The 16,898-nt window shown below is 52.1% G+C and overlaps 5 protein-coding genes and 3 non-coding genes across 8 annotated transcripts; 4 read left to right on the forward strand and 4 right to left on the reverse strand.

The window, feature by feature from the left end:
• Positions 1 to 490: 490 nt before the first annotated feature.
• Positions 491 to 1,827, forward strand: SMAC4_00533 (uncharacterized protein). The gene is made up of 2 exons (XM_003351938.2): positions 491 to 655; positions 716 to 1,827. Exons 1-2 carry the CDS (start codon positions 540 to 542, stop codon positions 1,122 to 1,124), a joined length of 525 nt encoding a protein of 174 aa, XP_003351986.1. The 5' UTR covers positions 491 to 539; the 3' UTR covers positions 1,125 to 1,827.
• Positions 1,828 to 5,567: 3,740 nt separating this feature from the next.
• SMAC4_13145 lies at positions 5,568 to 5,639 on the reverse strand. The gene has a single exon. It is a non-coding gene; the product is annotated as a tRNA-Pro (tRNA).
• Positions 5,640 to 7,987: 2,348 nt separating this feature from the next.
• Positions 7,988 to 8,874, forward strand: SMAC4_00534 (uncharacterized protein; the record flags this gene model as incomplete). The annotated part of the gene is made up of 1 exon (XM_003351939.2): positions 7,988 to 8,874. One exon carries the CDS (start codon positions 7,988 to 7,990, stop codon positions 8,663 to 8,665), a length of 678 nt encoding a protein of 225 aa, XP_003351987.1. The 3' UTR covers positions 8,666 to 8,874.
• A 1,428-nt stretch (positions 8,875 to 10,302) lies between these two features.
• Positions 10,303 to 11,742, forward strand: SMAC4_00535 (uncharacterized protein). Its single transcript, XM_003351940.3, has one exon. It carries the CDS (start codon positions 10,363 to 10,365, stop codon positions 11,626 to 11,628), a length of 1,266 nt encoding a protein of 421 aa, XP_003351988.2. The 5' UTR covers positions 10,303 to 10,362; the 3' UTR covers positions 11,629 to 11,742.
• A 169-nt stretch (positions 11,743 to 11,911) lies between these two features.
• SMAC4_00536 (uncharacterized protein) lies at positions 11,912 to 12,709 on the reverse strand (the record flags this gene model as incomplete). The annotated part of the gene is made up of 1 exon (XM_003351941.2): positions 11,912 to 12,709. The coding sequence occupies one exon, from the start codon at positions 12,707 to 12,709 to the stop codon at positions 11,912 to 11,914; it is 798 nt and encodes a 265-aa protein (XP_003351989.2).
• Positions 12,710 to 13,723: 1,014 nt separating this feature from the next.
• SMAC4_13146 lies at positions 13,724 to 13,797 on the reverse strand. Its single transcript has one exon. It is a non-coding gene; the product is annotated as a tRNA-Val (tRNA).
• Positions 13,798 to 13,997: 200 nt separating this feature from the next.
• Positions 13,998 to 14,068, reverse strand: SMAC4_13147. The gene has a single exon. It is a non-coding gene; the product is annotated as a tRNA-Gly (tRNA).
• Positions 14,069 to 15,548: 1,480 nt separating this feature from the next.
• SMAC4_00537 (uncharacterized protein) lies at positions 15,549 to 16,753 on the forward strand. The gene is made up of 3 exons (XM_066089444.1): positions 15,549 to 15,952; positions 16,014 to 16,312; positions 16,400 to 16,753. The coding sequence occupies exons 1-3, from the start codon at positions 15,820 to 15,822 to the stop codon at positions 16,628 to 16,630; spliced, it is 663 nt and encodes a 220-aa protein (XP_065945891.1). The 5' UTR covers positions 15,549 to 15,819; the 3' UTR covers positions 16,631 to 16,753.
• Positions 16,754 to 16,898: the final 145 nt, after the last annotated feature.

The following is a 16,898-nucleotide window of genomic DNA, read 5'->3' on the forward strand; positions in this document are numbered from 1 at the left end:
CCCATCGACATTTCTCCGCCTCTCGTCTCCAGCCTACCGCGGTAAGCTTTCGGAAGTCACCAACATCAACACGGGAGCCCTGTAGGGATTTGCGCCAAGTCATCCGTTGTCTCAACTCATTTTCCTTTCCCTGCTGCCCACCAGCCCAGAAGGATGAGGATGGACTCACCCCCCACGACGTCCCACAGGTCCAAACCTTAGTTTTCGGAGTCAGCTCCAGAGGAGGCTTTCTTGGCATCAACACCACCATGCCGCCAAGATGAGGCATCACGAAAATTGAACTGAGCCCTCATCCCTCGGACACCTTGATGGACTCCTCACGATGGCTGGGATCTGCTCACTCGACCGCAACGGCTCGCCATGCACCATCTCTGCATGAGCATGATCGGCCTGTTCTCGAATGTTGCTGGACAGCCAAGGCAGGCCAGCAGAACTCAGGATGAAGATAAATACAACGGGATGAGGAGGAAGCATCAGAAGACAGACCCGATAACCACTCGTCTCAGTCTTTTCAATCAGCCACTCGCCCAATCAACACCATGAAGCTGTCCACCGTTGCGCCGTTCTTCTTGGGTTTTGTGCACACTGCACTGGCCCAGTCCCTCGCTCCCTCGCCCACTGCTTCAGTTGGCTGCGAGCCTCACGGCGACCACTGGTACGTTGAAGTGTCCACGCCGAGTCATACCCTCACGGGTACTGTAACTGACAATCTCAGGCACTGCTCTGGTCCCAAGGTCACTTCCCTCGCCACGGTTGTGACCGCCGCCAGTGTCTCGTCTGTGACTACGACCGCCTCCGCGGTCCACGACCATGACGATCAAGACCACGACCATGATCACGGTCACGATCACGACAAGGAGGACCACGACCATGACGACGAGTCCGGCTCCTCGGTCTCTTTGAAGCCTAGCCCAACGGAGTCCTACGGCTGCGAGGCCCACGGTGACCACTGGCATTGCGCTGGTCACGTCTCGGCAACCGCCACGGCATCTGCCGGGTCTCAGGAACAGGTCAGCTCGGCCAGCTCCTCTGCTTCTGCCACCCCTTCCACCGCTGCTGCCGTCCGCCAGGGAGCTTCGGGCTTGGCCGCCGCGGGATTGGCCATCATGGCCCTCGCTCTTTGAGTTTGAGCTGCAGAGTGTCAGCGAGGTCGGAAGAGCTTGTATCTGTACTTCTGTAGCGAGATGCGCGCATTTCTCCCACTTTTCATGTATTATTTGCCTGTCACATATTTAGCGGCTGACCCCCTAATGAGAATTGACAATGGCGCTCCTCCTTTTGAGCAAGTTTGAGGCTGGGCACTAAATGCTCGATATTACTCGATATCATGGTTTCAATGTCGTGAGCGGAACGCGCAATCAATGTAACTGGCCAAGACACACAGGATGCAACAGCTGCAGACGGCACAATATAGCAATGCGACAAAAGATCGGTCAGCAACAGAGGCTCAGCTATGTGTGGGAGAGTGATGCAGCAAACCGCAGTTGGACATGATTGCTTGTGACTGTTGGGATGTTGGTTCGAAAAAAAGAACTGCTGCATGCTCGCGACTACCAACTCTCGGTGCTTAACTTCATTGTTCTCATCGTACGGTTTTCTAGCCGTTTCTTCTTCTTCGTTCGTGTTGGTGAGGGTGTCATCGCTCGGTTTCGCCAACTTGCCAACTGATGTGATGGATGGATGACCAGTACGGAGCGCAAGGGCGCATAGAAGTGAGAACCTTGATGGCCATCGGGTGGTGGACTTGGCGGCTGGTTGGCCCTAGGTGGGCGATCGGCCGGTTAAAAGAACAAGGTTGTTTCGTAGCCCCGCCGCGCGCTAGCGAGTTGGCAAACGGCTTGGCAGTTGGCAGATGGCTGCGAGACCCCTGGTTTCTTTTCGGTTGGTTTGACATTTTGCGTTGGTCCGCGATAAGCACAGACCCTTCTGTGTGTCTTGTGTTTTTAGCAGCGGCTTTTGACAAGCGGCTAGCCCTTATCGAGTGTCATGCACGGACCATCAGCCAAGCTGATAACGATGACATTCGCTGGCCATTGGATCTTGGCTCAGAAATTGAGGACGTCATGTCGGATGTCCTGCCGTGACAGACACTCCAGCTTGTGGTGATGATGGAAACGAGAACCAGACTTCTCCTGTGGAACGCCGAGAAAGTCAATTGGGAACAAGCATCCTGTCTCACGATGTGACCCCTCTTCCGACATCCTCCCCTCCGAACCGAGCAGTATCCACCGCCGAGTTACCTACCGCATTCGATGCCGATCCAGAAGCGAGAAGAGCAGCATGTTCGATGAATTTCGGACGAGCACGGCACACCATACCGCGCAGATACATGGCGACCTTGTGCACCACCGAACTTCGGAGTGCGGATATCGTCTTGCTCTTTCACCCTATCGAGTCGAGCCTATAACAAAGGACACCGGGATCCAAACGCAAACGCCATATCACAGTTCATCGTCAGTGACCAAAAGGCGATTTCAAGGATTGGCAACTGTCACCAGGTGTTTATAAAAGCTCCGTATCGCTAGTAAACTTCACCACGTCAAAGGCTTCAGTGCTGGAACTGTATCGCCCACACCCCCTACAATGACTCGGTGGCCTGCTACATACCCGTAGAGGTACTTCCAGCTCCCCTCGCGACCGGGCTAACTGGCGAACGGACATATGGACGCTCGAGTCCTTTGGCGCCGTGGCGTTCGACTCGGGTCATGGTACACGGCATGGGGGAATGTGTCGTCACATACGACCAGAAACGGTTCCTCGCCCGATATACCAAATGTGAACAACCTCAAGGACGGTCAGAGGGCTTTCCCACGCCGGAGAGTTCCAACCTCGGCTAGTCATCAATAGTCCCGTTGGACCATATTGCTTGAGACACGCCACAAGCTGGTTAAACATCTCCACAAGTTGATTAGGGACAGCTACTTTCCAAACGTTCCCAGTGGTGGAGATCCGACGCTGGTCATCAAGGTGCTCATCAAGGTGTGATGGCATGGACGATCCTTCCTTGTTATCTCCGCGAGTCCACATGTTTTTGCTCCATGTTGGTATCCAGGACTCCATGCGCTGAACTCCTGAAAGTCTGTCTAGCGGCTCCGAGCGGCTCAAACACAATGGAACGTCGGACGGTCGACCTGCTCGCCTATTCGGGCCTTTGGTCGTTGGTCGCGAGCAACTGGGGCTAGGATGCTGCAGTCGTCAGCCCCTTCATGGACACACCGGAACTTGAGTGCGTACGAGCTGAAAACGTGGGTATATACACACGCCTCCATCCCACGGGTCAAGAAGCAGCATCAGCACTACCACCGTGGTGAGAAACTACAAAATAAGTACGTTTTCCGGCTGCAGAGTGTAACAGAAGAGTTGGCACATGTGAAGAGGATATAACCGAGAGTATTCCAGGACACTTTGGACGGTTAGGTCACGGTAGGTCTTCACTACATTGTCAAGGCACTCGGATTTTGATCATCGAACAGTAAGTTCTCTTCAAGATTCAACCCATAGCCCACGGGCGCCCGTGGCTTCCGTCGTGGTTACCCATCGGTCTTCTCCTTGTCGCTGGAGGAACATCGGGACGCAGGTTCTTGCAAACATCTACGAGGGTGCCGGGCTGTTGCGTTATGGCAGTCGTTAAAGTTCGGAAACCCCAACCGAGCTCCCTGGGCCGTGAGAGTCTTTACGGGCCGCCGTTGCGCGAGATCCAAGTCTTCGACAGCTGCAATGTAATTCACAGAGAATTAGAGACTCGGTGTCAAGGGACTAAGGCGTGCACTACCTGGGCCAAACCACCAAAAGATGGAAGGATGTTCTGCTCTTTGGACAGAACATCCGAAACACGCTTATATAGCAGTGTCACAGTTGAGCTACCTGTGACACTCGGACCCAGTATCTCTACCCTCTTCCTGGTGTTGATCAAAGAGCAGATACATTGCTTCAATTCTGGCGGAGGCTTCGAGGTCGAGCTTCAAGTTAAACCATTTACATTGATAGAAACTTGTTGAGCATAGCGTGTCTGAGTGGCGAGGAGTTGTCCGGTTCAGTTTCAGGGGACATTCTTTCCGGAAGTTTGCAAAGCTTTTTTTACATCATTATAAAATAAATGAAAACTTTCCGCCTCAGATGCAAGAGCGATTTCCTGAAGCCGATAGTTGTCAGTTCAGCAGGACGCTGTTTAATAACCGCGATTTTGGCCGATGAGGAGATTCACATTACTTTGTCCCACGGTACCTATGCCCATTTATTTGTTTAGATGGGCCAAATGCCCTCGGTTCAAAACTGAAGTTGCCCTTGATGTTCGATGGAAATACTTACCTATGCTAGACGAACAATCACTGGTATTGTTGGCCTTGAGTTGACTCGGCGTTCCTGCAAGTTTCCTGTATTCTATTGTACCTGCACTAGCACACACGTTGACACGATTATTCATGATATGTAGGCAACGTTTGTGTTCTGTGCAGAATAATCATGGCCTAACTGCAGGATTTTGAAGAACAAGCTGTTCGAAATCGATCCCCAACTTGGATATGGTGTTCCGACGTGCCAAATAACTTGGTGAACCGAGGCGATTACCAGATCATCACAGCCGCGCAATTCTCCAGCCGCGCAGTTCTCCAGCCTCAAACAGGTGTAATTGGGTGTGTTCTCTTGTCGTTCTGGGTTCAGGTATGAACTTATCTTTTCTCCTGGAGGCCGAATAGCTGATTTGGGAACGAGTGTAGCCGGCGACCCTTAGGCTTAGCGTCAACTACTTAGGGACATGCGTCAGTCGTAGATGCGTGAGTGCGTGAGTGCGCGCAAAGACTTCAGGGTGATACAGGAGAAGAGAGGAGCAACGACGTAAAATCTATTCATCACGACGGCAAGCCCATGTTAAACCTTTTAGAGTATATGGGCATTACCCATCACTGGTTATCTTCGGACTGGTCTATCTTTGCATTGATTCCCGTGTCTGGTCTCGTCTTATGATCGATATGAAGATGCAAAGGCACGAGAGAGTGTCTAGGACCACAGGTCTCCCGAGTTTTGCAGAAAAGGAAACGGATATTGGGCAAGCTGAAATAGTTACGGTTGGATTAACCCAGGGAATTCGTCTGCTCGAAAGTTCGAGGCGTTGTCATCCACAAACACGAGACCTCAAGTCTTCGAGCTTACATTTTTGCCTGACGACTGTGTCATGATGTAGGAAGTACATGGCCATCATGGAAGCAAAAATGACGAAAATGTTTCCGGTCCTGTTTACTTCTCAAAGAACCAGTCGCGTGCATCACCAAAGAAAAATTCGTTCCAGCAGAAAGGACGCATCACCAGATTCCGAGAACAGAAAACATCAAGCATGTGAAAGAGACGTCATTCTACGCACAAGCACACCCATCCCCTCGGGACCTCAGATACCGAGATTCTGTTTTCAACTTTTGAGCCTCATTTCTACTTCCCCAAAAAGGAATCCCTTGCTAGGATAATCCCGACCGCATCGCATCGCATCCGATGTCATCCAGAAACCAAAAACCAGAAGTTACAAAAGAGCACAAAAAAAAAAGAGCAAAAAAAGTTGAACAGAAGGATTTGCTTCAGGGCTCAGCCAGGGTTCGAACCTGGGACCACTTGCACCCAAAGCAAGTATGCTACCACTACACCACAGAGCCGGTTGAGTCAACTCTGTTGAAATCTGTTCGATTTGTTGATGTTGGGTCCCGTTAGTTGTGCTTATAACCCCCATTTCTGGGGGCGGTGGGAAAGGTGCAGTGGTGAGGTGACTCCTGGCCGCCGCCCCCGTTGGTGAGGTGGCTGGCCGCGGTGAAAGGGATCCACAAAACTGTACCGATTCGGGCTTGGCGTCGATGGATGCCAAACGCCCGTCGCCCACACCCGACCGACGATGCCCTGGCGGGGCAAAACGGGGCCGTTTGCGTTGGCGCCAGGCGGTTCCACCCGCCGCTTCGGCCTAACGATCCGCGGGTGGGACTTTTTGAGATCTCGTTGACAATAGCGCGCGGAGAAGAAGGAGGCTCGGGGAGGGGTCGCCGACGGATGAGATGGGGGAGATGGATTCATGGACCGGAGATGGACGGAGGTGGGTGGAAGTGGACTGGACCCTGAGCGCACGGTATCTCCATTTGGCATCATGTAATTTGGGGTCGATATTCTTACATGCAGATGCAGATTTGAAACACTTGAGAAAGTCATTGCAGGAGCAGGGACTTCACACTCCCGGGTTGGTGTTTGGAGTATCCCCTTCTTGGTTCGAGCTCACTGAGTCCGAAGCCGAGTTGCCGCCGAACGACTCAAGACAAACCTCTCGATGAGATCCCGTCAGTGAGGCTGGCGAGTTTCTTTCTCTGTCTTGGAACCAGTGATAAAAAAAGAGGCAGAAATGCAAAGACCAAATTTAGGCAGAGCTGATGGTCTCATTCAGCGCCGAGTGTAATGGGGTCTCTTGGGCATCGACAAACGACAGTCAATTCCGGCTCATCAGTCTGACTACCTACCTATCCTGCGGTGCTACAGCAAAATGCCGCTCTGGTCCTGCTAAGATGGGGAAACCGAAGATCGCCGCCGACTTCGTTGGCATATGTATGGCCTCAAAAGTCACCTATCAAGACCTTTCAACAGCTGTCGACGTCGCATGTTTTGCAGCTCTCACGATTCGCACGATAATGGCGTGCAGGAAATCGCACGTCCGATATTGAAAGTCTCCTGCCGTGGTTGCATGCGGAGAGGGTCCGGGATGCCTTTATATGGAGCACCGAAGAACCTCCTCCCGACATCTCGACAACAATTGGGCGAAACACACGATGGTTTAAAAATCGAGGGAAGGACCCACGAATCCACGAGTCCATGACGGCTCGACTCGAGTCGCAGAGACGAATGGGAAAATAATTCTCCTCCATATCTCCAAATCTACCTCTAAGCAAATGGAAACCGAGAACGAGCAAAGAGATATTCGCACGAATCCCTCCTCTCTCACAGGCTAACCCAGTTAATGGGCACCGCAACATTGAATAAGAAAAAAAAGACTCTTTCGTCGTCTTGGATAATTTTGATATCAAGCGAACGAATAAGTGCCCGACTGCGACTGCGACGATGAACTAGTCTACCTTTGGCCGAAAACGACGTCGCCTCAGAGCTCAGACTGCTGCTTCCCCCGCCCCGTGTGAGCCGCGAAAGATCCATTTTGATCCATTCAGAGCGAACTACAGAACTGCAACAGAAGCAGGATAGTTAGTGCGTGCACGAAACCATTGGCTGCATCTGGATGCTGCAAGAAAGAAGTGCCACTTCACCACTTTTTAACTGGATCTTAGCTTCGGGGCCACTTGCATGCAACAGAACGAAAACTGAGTGGAAGAGAAAGAAAAAAATTTGAGCAAAAGAGGAGGAGAAAAGGGGAACATCGAACAACTGGACTTGCTTCATTGGCTCGTTAACATCATCAACAATGGAGCTAGACGACGTTGTAATGTCAGATCTTACATAGAGGGGAAGACTAGTTAGTAGATTAGTAGAGGCTTTTTTTAAACCCGCATGTGCTGCTTGCTACTGCTGCGCGCCTAGGCTCTTATTTTTATGCTTTTTGGTCCTCCAGCTTTTGATTGATGCTATTGATTTTGCACACCACGGATTCCAAGTTTTGGCGACATTTTGGCATCGGCCGTCACTAGTCCTCCTTTTGCGCTCAAGGAATATTGAAAAGAGATCGGGCGCAAAGAATAGCCGAAGATTTGCTGGGTGTGACCAAAAGTTGACTCGTCAGCTTTGGGCTTTTATCGCATTCGCAGCGCCGACAAAGACCGCTGCCAAGGCCAGCCAGCTGAGCCGCTCGCGAAGCGCAAGACAAACAGAGAAAGAGAGAGAGAGAGTCGACGACAACTCGCCGCGACACGCACACAACGAAGCATCGTCGCTCGCCCACACCGTTGAACTGGTCTCAACTACCTCCAGGCGTCCGCCATCTTCAACTTCAAACAACCAAAAGAATAAGCCCGCGCCAGCCATGCCGACGTTAGCAGCCATAGACGTCTCGGTCTGCGACGACCAGATAAGCCTCGTCTTCTCGCACCGCGCCCTCGCCGCCGCCTACGCCGCCTACCTCGATGCCGAAGATTCGCGGCCGCCTTATGCGCAGGCTGTGGGGGGTTACCGACGACTTGCCGTGTATCATGCCGCGTCCAAAGAAGTCACGCTAGCCATGCCCAGCTTCCTCACATGGTTCATCACCATGCGGCAACCAGACGACGAGGACAGCGTGACGTTTACTTTCTCGGATGCGGATGAGGACCAAGCGAGGGCTTGGGCAGAGAGCGTGGTGCTCTTTGAGCCACCGGTACCGGGAACGGTATATGATGAGGAGGACGGGGCCAAGCAGCTGCATGTGAAGAGGTTGTGGAACAGGGAGAAGTTGTTGCAGAGGCTGGAGGAGTTGAAGAAGGTCAGAAGCAGGGTCACGACAGTGTGCTCTCTTAAGTCGACGAGGTCGTCGCCACGGTCGTCGCCAAAAGAGGGATCCAAGGACGGTTTGCCGTGGTATGAACGGCAAGATTATGGGTATGGATATCGGTATGCAGGGGTGGGGCAGACGAAGGAGCTGACGATCCTGGCGCCGTTGCCGAAGCGAGTGGCACTGCCGCAACAGATGACAACGACGGGGCTGTTTCATGGGGAATGGTGGTAACAATCATCGGTGCTTGGGTAAAAATACATGGAGGAACGAAAAAGAGGTGCTGTACATATCGTCATATTCCGGCAAGCGGGCAAGGCAGGCAGGCAGGCAGGCAGGTGTTTTGCTTTTTGGGAATACCTAGGTTCTAGATAGGAAGCGAGGCGTTTGTCGTTTTGTTTTACGGTTCCCTCTGGAGAGGCATAGACCAAGAATTGAAGCTGTCTTTTGGCCGTTCTGCACGGTTATCCTTGGAGCGCATGGTGTTCATCGCTATTTCTGCCGCGAGTGTTACACAAAGCTTACACACAAGACGTTGTGCACCGTAGGCTTGCATATCTCTGGAGATACCAACCGGCAATTCTGATCTTCTCTTCAATTGATATTCTCTTGTTTTATTGCAGGGACAGATTGCTGAGTTCGCAAGGAAGTGATGGCAGATCTTCTCTCGTCTCCCCTGATCATCATATGTCTCAGCCACGACACTTGCGCGTACGGTGGACGGTGAACCAAGCAGCCGGTAAATAGGACGTTGCTTGCTCGTGGACATCACGTTTCATGGAACTCTTTCGTGGTGCGAATCATTGCCGCTGCCAAGACGGACATTCTAGGAGGTCAGCTTGATGGGAGTGGTCGAGGCTTGTGCGATTGTTACTCGTGTTGCGATTCGCCGTTCGAGGGTCGGGGTTCGTATTAAGTTCTCCTCTGGATGTTTGTATGGTCAGTTGACAATCGGGGTTGCGCTGGGTGGGTAAGACTGGAAAACTCTCGCATGGTCGAAGCGCACGAACTTCGACGGCGATAGAGAGTTTGAGGCCGTCGCGAACTCTGCGGTTGTGTTCGTGGCCGGGATAAAAAAGAACAAATACAAAGTCCAGGATGCCTTGCCTGCCGTCCGCGGCAGAGTGGGCCCAGATCGTCCGGTGTTGAATGGCTCCACTTCTGCCAAGACCGGAGGCCAACTTGACCCATGCGGGGCTGAGCCGAAGTTGGAACCAACGTCATCCGATCCATATTTATAGCGCAGCCACGCTCCAGCCCACTGAAGAACAGAACCTCGCCGAATCCTCACCAGGCGGCAGGCGCAAAATGCTGAAATTTTCACACAAAGTCCGTCAAGGCAGGGACGTCCGAGGTTGTTCTCTTCCTTGGCGATGACAAGCCCGTCAGCTTGAAGGAAGATTTCATCTCAAAGATCCCCGCAAGTCGGACTTTGAGCACGCGTCCGAATTGCAGCGCCGGTTTCAGGGCTAAAAACTGCTTGTTAGCGGCCGTTGCCAGCAGATCTCGTCCTGGCTGTGTGCCACTCCCAAGTTCCGACGTGGATCCAGTGGACGGGATTCGAGCAATAACACGAGGTCGAAGAGCTTCACCAGCATGTCAATCGGTGGTCGGGGATAGGGATCCCTTTTATGAGTATCCGATTGGTGTATGGGTGAGGTGATCGCACAATCTCAGCCACTTTGGTGCTGCTACTCCATTTTAATTCGTTCTCTGACGACAGCCACCCAGATCTACACGAGAACTTCCAGCTTCCTTGACCTCAAGTGAGTCCACTCAACAAGCTTTGTCCGGGTTGTTAAGGAAAGTCCCCTTTTCACCGCATTGTATTTGAGAGTCTCAACAACTGTCCAATTTGTTCACTTTGACTTTGGTCCGTCCTCTGCGTCGAGACAGCCTCCCGGAACCCATCTTCGGTACCTTACACCAGCATGGCAGCACTGCTTGGGCATGGGCATAGCATGTCTGAATCGGGCATTGGTCGGGATTACATCACAGGTCTTTACAGTGAACCCCCTCGAAGGCCTCCTCCATCACCGCCAACGTCGTCTCACAGATTTGGGCATTCACGAGGGACATCACTCCCACCTTTAGTAATCCCGAACAATGGATCTCCAACACCGAGGCCCCTTTCTGTCCGACCGCATGAACCTCAGACCGCCGCATTCCTGAACTTTTCACTCCCACGGCCTGTTGCTTGTAGAAAGACATCAAGCATCTACAGCAGTGCATCCAAGTCAACACATAGTTCGATGCCTACCACAAACTCAACACATAACGACAACAAGTTTCTCTCACCAAACGCTTGCTTGGTGCCCCCACCTCCTCCAAAGTCACCACGACGGCCCTCGATGTCCGGGGCAGACCAAATATCCCTTCCTCTACCAACACCAACACGACCTCTATCATGCGGGTCAGACCCATCACGATCACGGCCCTTATCATCAGGATCCGACCAAGTCCCAGAACTAGAACCAGACATCCACAATGACGATGTCAGCAGTTTATCAGACGCGGACGAAACCCCTCCACCGCCTAACTACGCGCCTCCCTCACCACCCTCACCACCCTCACCACCACCCCGATCACCGCTCCGTCCTCTATCCATGGAATCCTATCACTCCTTAACACCCCAACTCCCAGCCCCCTCGCCAAAATCCCAACTACACCGATCTCACTTCTACCCCGGAAAGCGCAACCCGCCAGCACGCATCAACTTCCGCCTCTCGCAGGGTTACTACCATAAGAGCAGCAAGAGCACCCCCAACCTCCGACGACAGTCAGACGATTCGACGGGGTCAGCAGAGGAAGGAGAAAGTGACACCATTACCATTGGCAAACGGCAACCAAAGACTTACAACCTCGACGCCCTTAATCGGTTAATGAGCCCTTCCGATCTAGACCTGGACAACCCCACGGCCCGCGAATGTGGCAAAGCCGAAGCTGACGCATTCTCAGAGTTGATTGGAATCATCGATCGGTATAACGCCAAGGAGGGCGGGCCGCCGCCTGTGCCGGGACGGTTGCCGAGACGGGTGTCATCGTTGAATGTGCGGGTGGCGACGCCGGTTATTGATCCGGTGGAGGAGCAGAAGGAGCTCGGGGAGAAGGGACTGAAGAAGTTGAGTCCGACGGAGTATGCAGCGGAGGTGGAGGGGGTTTGGGGGAGTTATTTTGATGAGGATACTCCTGTTTGAGAGAGGGCATTTGTGGTTAGGAAAGGAGAGAAAGAGAGAAAGTTTTGGGGAATATGGAGTTTGGACACGTGCACTGGGATTGGAGTTTTTGCATATGATACCACTGGACTAATGATAATGTACAGAACAAATACAGTTACTTCTCTTCATCCCCTTGCCAATAATAGTCGTGTCGTCACACGCTCATCGATCGATCATAGATCGTCCTTTGAATACCCCTCCTCTTGTGCTATTCCATTGATCTGTACCAAGTATGTACCAACCATCCCTTCGACCACTGACTTCAAAACAACTGCAACTTTCGCCTCATCACCCTTGCCGCCGCCGCCGCCCGCTTAGCAGCAACAGGCGTCACAAAAACCGGTGCCTCCCCAGCAGGAGGCGTCGGTGTCACCGGTTCCGGGAGGGGAATGACGGCTTCGGGAGGCGAAGGGGGCAACGGCGTGACAGGCTCCGGACCGGGAGTGAAAGCCGGAGGCAGGGGCGTCACCGGCTCTGGAGAGGGCACTGGATTGACCACCGGTTCGGGAGTCGGGGAAGGAGGCGAAGAAGGCGGCGGAGTTGGGAGGACGACGACCACATCACCTCCTCCAGCAGGCGGCGTGGGGATGACCTTGAGGGCATCTGGAGCTTGCGGATCTTGTGGAAGCGGGGATGGGTTTCGTTTGGCGGCCAAAAATCCTGGGGGGTAAACCGCCGTCGAAGGCAATGGCTCATAAGGTGCCGTTGTGGGTTGTGGATAAACCGCCGTTGAAGGTAAGGGGTCATAAGGTGCCGTTGTGGGTTGTGGATAAACCGCCGTTGAAGGTAATGGCTCATAAGGTGCGATGGGAGGAAGGGCCGTAGGCAAGCCCTGTGCCGTTGCTGTGGGGATAACCTCGAGGAGGTTTGGATCTTGTTCTTGTGGAAGCGGGAGTGGGTTGCGTTTGATAATGGGATGGGTGTGATGGGTTTGGTCTTGGTCAAGTTGGGGTCTTGTCAGTCTGCGCGGTGGGATATAGGCCGCTGAGATGAGGTTGACGATGAGGAAGAGGAAGAGGGAGAGTTGCCGGAGGGTGAAGTTAAGGTTGAGGGTTGCCATTTTGAAGATGGTGGTGAAGTTGTTGGGTAGTCGAAAAGGAGTTTTGTGTCTGGTTCAATCTTAGAGTAGATTGGAATGTCAAGAGTATGAATGCCGATGCAAGTGAGAGCTTCCCACAAGACAGGCAAAGTCATTGGGCATATATACCTCTTGAGCATCACATATCCAGACTCCGTTCCCGTGGTTTCTTCTTCATCGGAAAACAGCAACTCCATGGCATTGACCCCAGAGTCGCGCGCGCCACCTCCTACGAATCCCACGCAGTCCTTTCATCTTCGCAATCGTTTCTCCTGCCTCTTAACTAATCCGTATCGGTGCTATCAATTCCATATTCTATTCGTGTTCCTGTTCCAACTGTCCCTCCTGTAACCCCCAAAGCACGGTCAGGATGTGGCACTAACAGTTTAACACAGCTTTACGAACTGCGCCTTCTTCAGCTTCGAACCCCACATTTCGTTTTCGGATTGACTGAAACCGCAACCTGGATTGGGATATGAGAATTAAGCATCCGGGGCAACAACGTCAAATCTTTAGGCGCGTTTATCGCGTTCGGGATTGATGGTGAGGACATTCCGAGTCTACTCGATGGTGTTGAAACCCAAGTCAAACCAATACCCAAAGACCTGAGATATTGGGGGCAAGATTCACATGTTCATTGGTGAACAAGCCACGAGCTGTCATCTTGTTGATATCACTTTGCGCACGGTGCAACAATGACGTCCAATTGCACCAAATGGGATAAACCAAATTGGCAGGTAGGAAAATGTGAGATCAGACAAAATCATCCTTGAGATATGGAATTGAAAATTTCAATGATAGACTAAACGATTTCGTCTGAACTGCAGAGCATGCGCCAAAAATAAAAATCAAGCGGAGGGACGTACAGACGGCGAGGATCGGTGCAAAAGCTGCGCAAGCATTGGGGTGTTCGCAAAAACAATGACGTTCTCAAAAGCAACGTAAAAAATGTTGGAACAAAATCGAAGGAGACAAACTTACAAAAAGAATGTTTTGTGATCCGACTGAGGCTCGATCTCAGGACCTTCAGTGTGTTAGACTGACGTGATAACCAACTACACCATCGGACCGTTTGTTGAACATTGAGCCCGGAGCGGGGCCTCATAAGTTTAACACTTCCCCACCGCCCACACTGGCGAAAAATAAAGAAAAATGTGGCATGCGGACCCCGGTTTTCGGTCCGGGTGTTCTAACGGGAACAACCTAAGAAAAAAAGAGACTAAAACAGAAGCATGGGAAAAAAATTTGACTGACTCGTTCGAGGAACAAATGCGCCAGCCGCGAATCGAACGCGGGGCCCATCGATGGCAACGATGGATTTTACCACTAAACCACTGGCGCTTTTTAGCGACTGTTGTCAATATGTTGCGGAGGATGCACTTTTGAAGGTCAATTGCGTCTTCTGAAGCAAACGATTACATTCAGACAACGAAAAGGGGTATAAACAAAGCACCAACAGACAGCAAAAGAACCGATTCTTTGTTTTTTCCTTTTGTCCTTGCAATAAGAATCCCGACCGCCCGGACCGCCGTCCGAACTCCCTCAACGAACCGAACTGCAATGGGATGCGCCGATCATGCAGGTACCAACTCTCGTTCTTCCCATCTTTTACAATTCGAAATATGTACGTTCGTCTGAGATTGGATCTACGTACGTTCGCGAGTCATTGCATTCGAGATGCGACGAATTCGCACGACGAAATGACAACCGAAACAATCTTCGCTAAGAATTTGTAAATTTCGCCGAAGTGCACCTCGAATTTAAATTCGAAAATCTAGACCGCCCTGAACACAGGAAGAAGCTGAATCCGACACTGCGGTACGTACCTTACCTGCCTGCTGAAAGCGGTGGTGGTGGTCCCTTCCTGCATGCCCGTGCACATAAATGCAACTTCCCCAACCCGACCGACCGAATGACCCCCAGGCCCATGCGCGTTCATTTGAGCAAGTTTATTCCAACACCATCCATCCAACGTTCCAATTCCATGCCACGACCTCCACGACGGGACTTCGAACCTTCAAATCCCACATAACTCACTCAGAACAACAAGCCACCGCTGCCTCATTAACTCGGTGAGCTGGATTTCACCTTGGTAGGTTTGGTCGTTCGTTGTTTATAGGCAACTGAAGTCATGGGAAAGGTCTGGTTGCTTCGAGGTTTGAGGTTCTAGGATTGCCAAGGTGGTTCAGACCCATAACCCCGGGGTTGAGAGAGGCGCACATAACCTCAAGGTACAGGACGGGAGCGGGAGACGGAGCCGACCGAAGTGGAAGTTGAAGACGAACCCCTCGAACGGAGCAAGGGCTAGAAGAATCGAAGGCCACGATGGGAACGCCTTGACTTATAACTTGCTCACTTAGTGCCCGATTTGGTGATGTTATTGGATCGCCAAGAAAAAGAGAGCTCGCTGTCAGCACTCCCGCTTGGAGTTCGAAGCTGGGAGCTGGAGCTGCCACAAAGCATGAGTTGCCCTCCCATCTTTCACGGTAGGAAAAAGGTAAAACATTAAAAGGAAAGGTACGAGTCGGGTACGTATGGTACCTTCCCTACTACAAACACTGAGGCACATGCAATTAAGGCTGCAATTGAGCAAGATAGTGGGGTCTCCCGCGCCGCGCGGGTTTGGACATTCACATTGCACGACCAGTCCACAGGTTGGTGCGTTAGTAGCACAAGCACAAGCTACAAACTTGCTCATTTCGGTGAATGGGATCATCAACTCGAATGAATTCTCGAATAGGAAAGCAGAGAAAACTGTAGACACAAGGGGTATAAAGAAGCTATAATCCTTTCAAAGTTTCGCAAACACCTCAGCTGCTGTCAGGTCTTCCTCCCGTCCTCTTTCTCCTGTCGCACGAGTCTTTCAGCCATCGAGCCGTCCACCCACCGGATCAAGCAACTGAACTGTGGACGATAGCGAAACAACAAACAACTCGTCAAGAATATCCGGTGACGTAACGACCATCTCCCGAGACCTTTCGCGATCCTTAAACGACACATCATCGCCCGTCAAATCTTGAGCGAGATCTGACCATTCCTCCTTCTTCCAACATCGCAAGCCACAATCAGTCAACCGCAACAACACCGACAAAATGGTTTCCGCAACTCTCCTCTTCGCAGCGGCCGTCGCGCCCCTCGCATCCGCGCACTTCGGCCTCGAATACCCCGCCTGGCGCGCAGACACTCTCCAGTCCGACACCAACTACTCCCAGTGGCAGTATCCTTGTATGCCCTCCTTGCTCCGCTTCTCCCTCTCCCGCTCATCACTAACCATTTCCTTCTGCAGGCGCCGGCGTCCCCGCCGCCACCTCCACCTCCGGCAACCGCACCGACTGGCCCCTCAAGGGAGGTAGCATCAAGCTGGACCTGCACCACCCGTGGGAGTACGTCTTCGTCAACCTCGGTCTAGGCGGCAACGTGACCAACTTCAACTATACCCTCACGGGTCCCACCTTCTGGAACGTCACTGGAGCGGGTACGCTTTGCGTTGACCTGCCGCTTCCCGAGGGCTTGAACCCATCGGATGGCCAGGAGGGTAGTATCCAGGTTGTCACGGTCGGAGAGAGTGGCAGTGCTTTGTATAACGTGAGTTCCTCTTTTTCTGTTGTCTCCGGATAGGAAATCGTAAGGATGAATTGGGAGGGAGGTTTTGGCTAATGAGAATGATAATAGTGCGCCGATATCACCTTCCGCGCCAACGCCACGGCGCTGTCGAAGGATGAGTGCAAGACTGATGAGAAGGTGTCGTTTGCTCAGATCAAGGAGCAGAGTGGTAATAGCACCGATGACGGCGCGAGCGCGGACGATGCAAAGAGCGGTGCCTCGATCGTTGGACTGAACAATGTTGCGCTCACCGCTGTTGTGGGTATGGCACTGAGCTTTGTGACTGGTATGGTGCTGTAATTGGCGAGGGGTTATCGGGTTGTTGATGGTTATACCAGGGAAAACGTGCGCTGGTGGTGGTGCACATAATAGGAAATACAAAGTTCTAAAACTACCAGGTGTGAGCAACGTTACTATGAGTTTGGGGCACTCGGAAATGTCCAAGTGTGATATTCGCACTTTGTGTCACGGAGGACCCGAGAAGGAGGGTTATAGACTTACTGTGTGAGATGATATTAAGCCCTCCTTGCCAACCAAGCTATTGTGTAAATACAGGTGTTTATTTCCG

This window comes from Sordaria macrospora, chromosome 1 (assembly GCF_033870435.1).
Source record: "Sordaria macrospora chromosome 1, complete sequence".
NCBI classification, from domain to species: domain Eukaryota; kingdom Fungi; phylum Ascomycota; class Sordariomycetes; order Sordariales; family Sordariaceae; genus Sordaria; species Sordaria macrospora.

Coding starts and splice junctions, on each gene's coding strand:
- SMAC4_00537 (XM_066089444.1), top strand. CDS start 15,820: ATGGTTTCCGCAACTCTCCTCTTCGCAGCGGCCGTCGCGCCCCTCGCA. Junction 15,953..16,013: donor CTCCCAGTGGCAGTATCCTT/GTATGCCCTCCT, acceptor TTCCTTCTGCAG/GCGCCGGCGTCCCCGCCGCC. Junction 16,313..16,399: donor GTGGCAGTGCTTTGTATAAC/GTGAGTTCCTCT, acceptor GAATGATAATAG/TGCGCCGATATCACCTTCCG.
- SMAC4_00535 (XM_003351940.3), top strand. CDS start 10,363: ATGGCAGCACTGCTTGGGCATGGGCATAGCATGTCTGAATCGGGCATT.
- SMAC4_00533 (XM_003351938.2), top strand. CDS start 540: ATGAAGCTGTCCACCGTTGCGCCGTTCTTCTTGGGTTTTGTGCACACT. Junction 656..715: donor GAGCCTCACGGCGACCACTG/GTACGTTGAAGT, acceptor TGACAATCTCAG/GCACTGCTCTGGTCCCAAGG.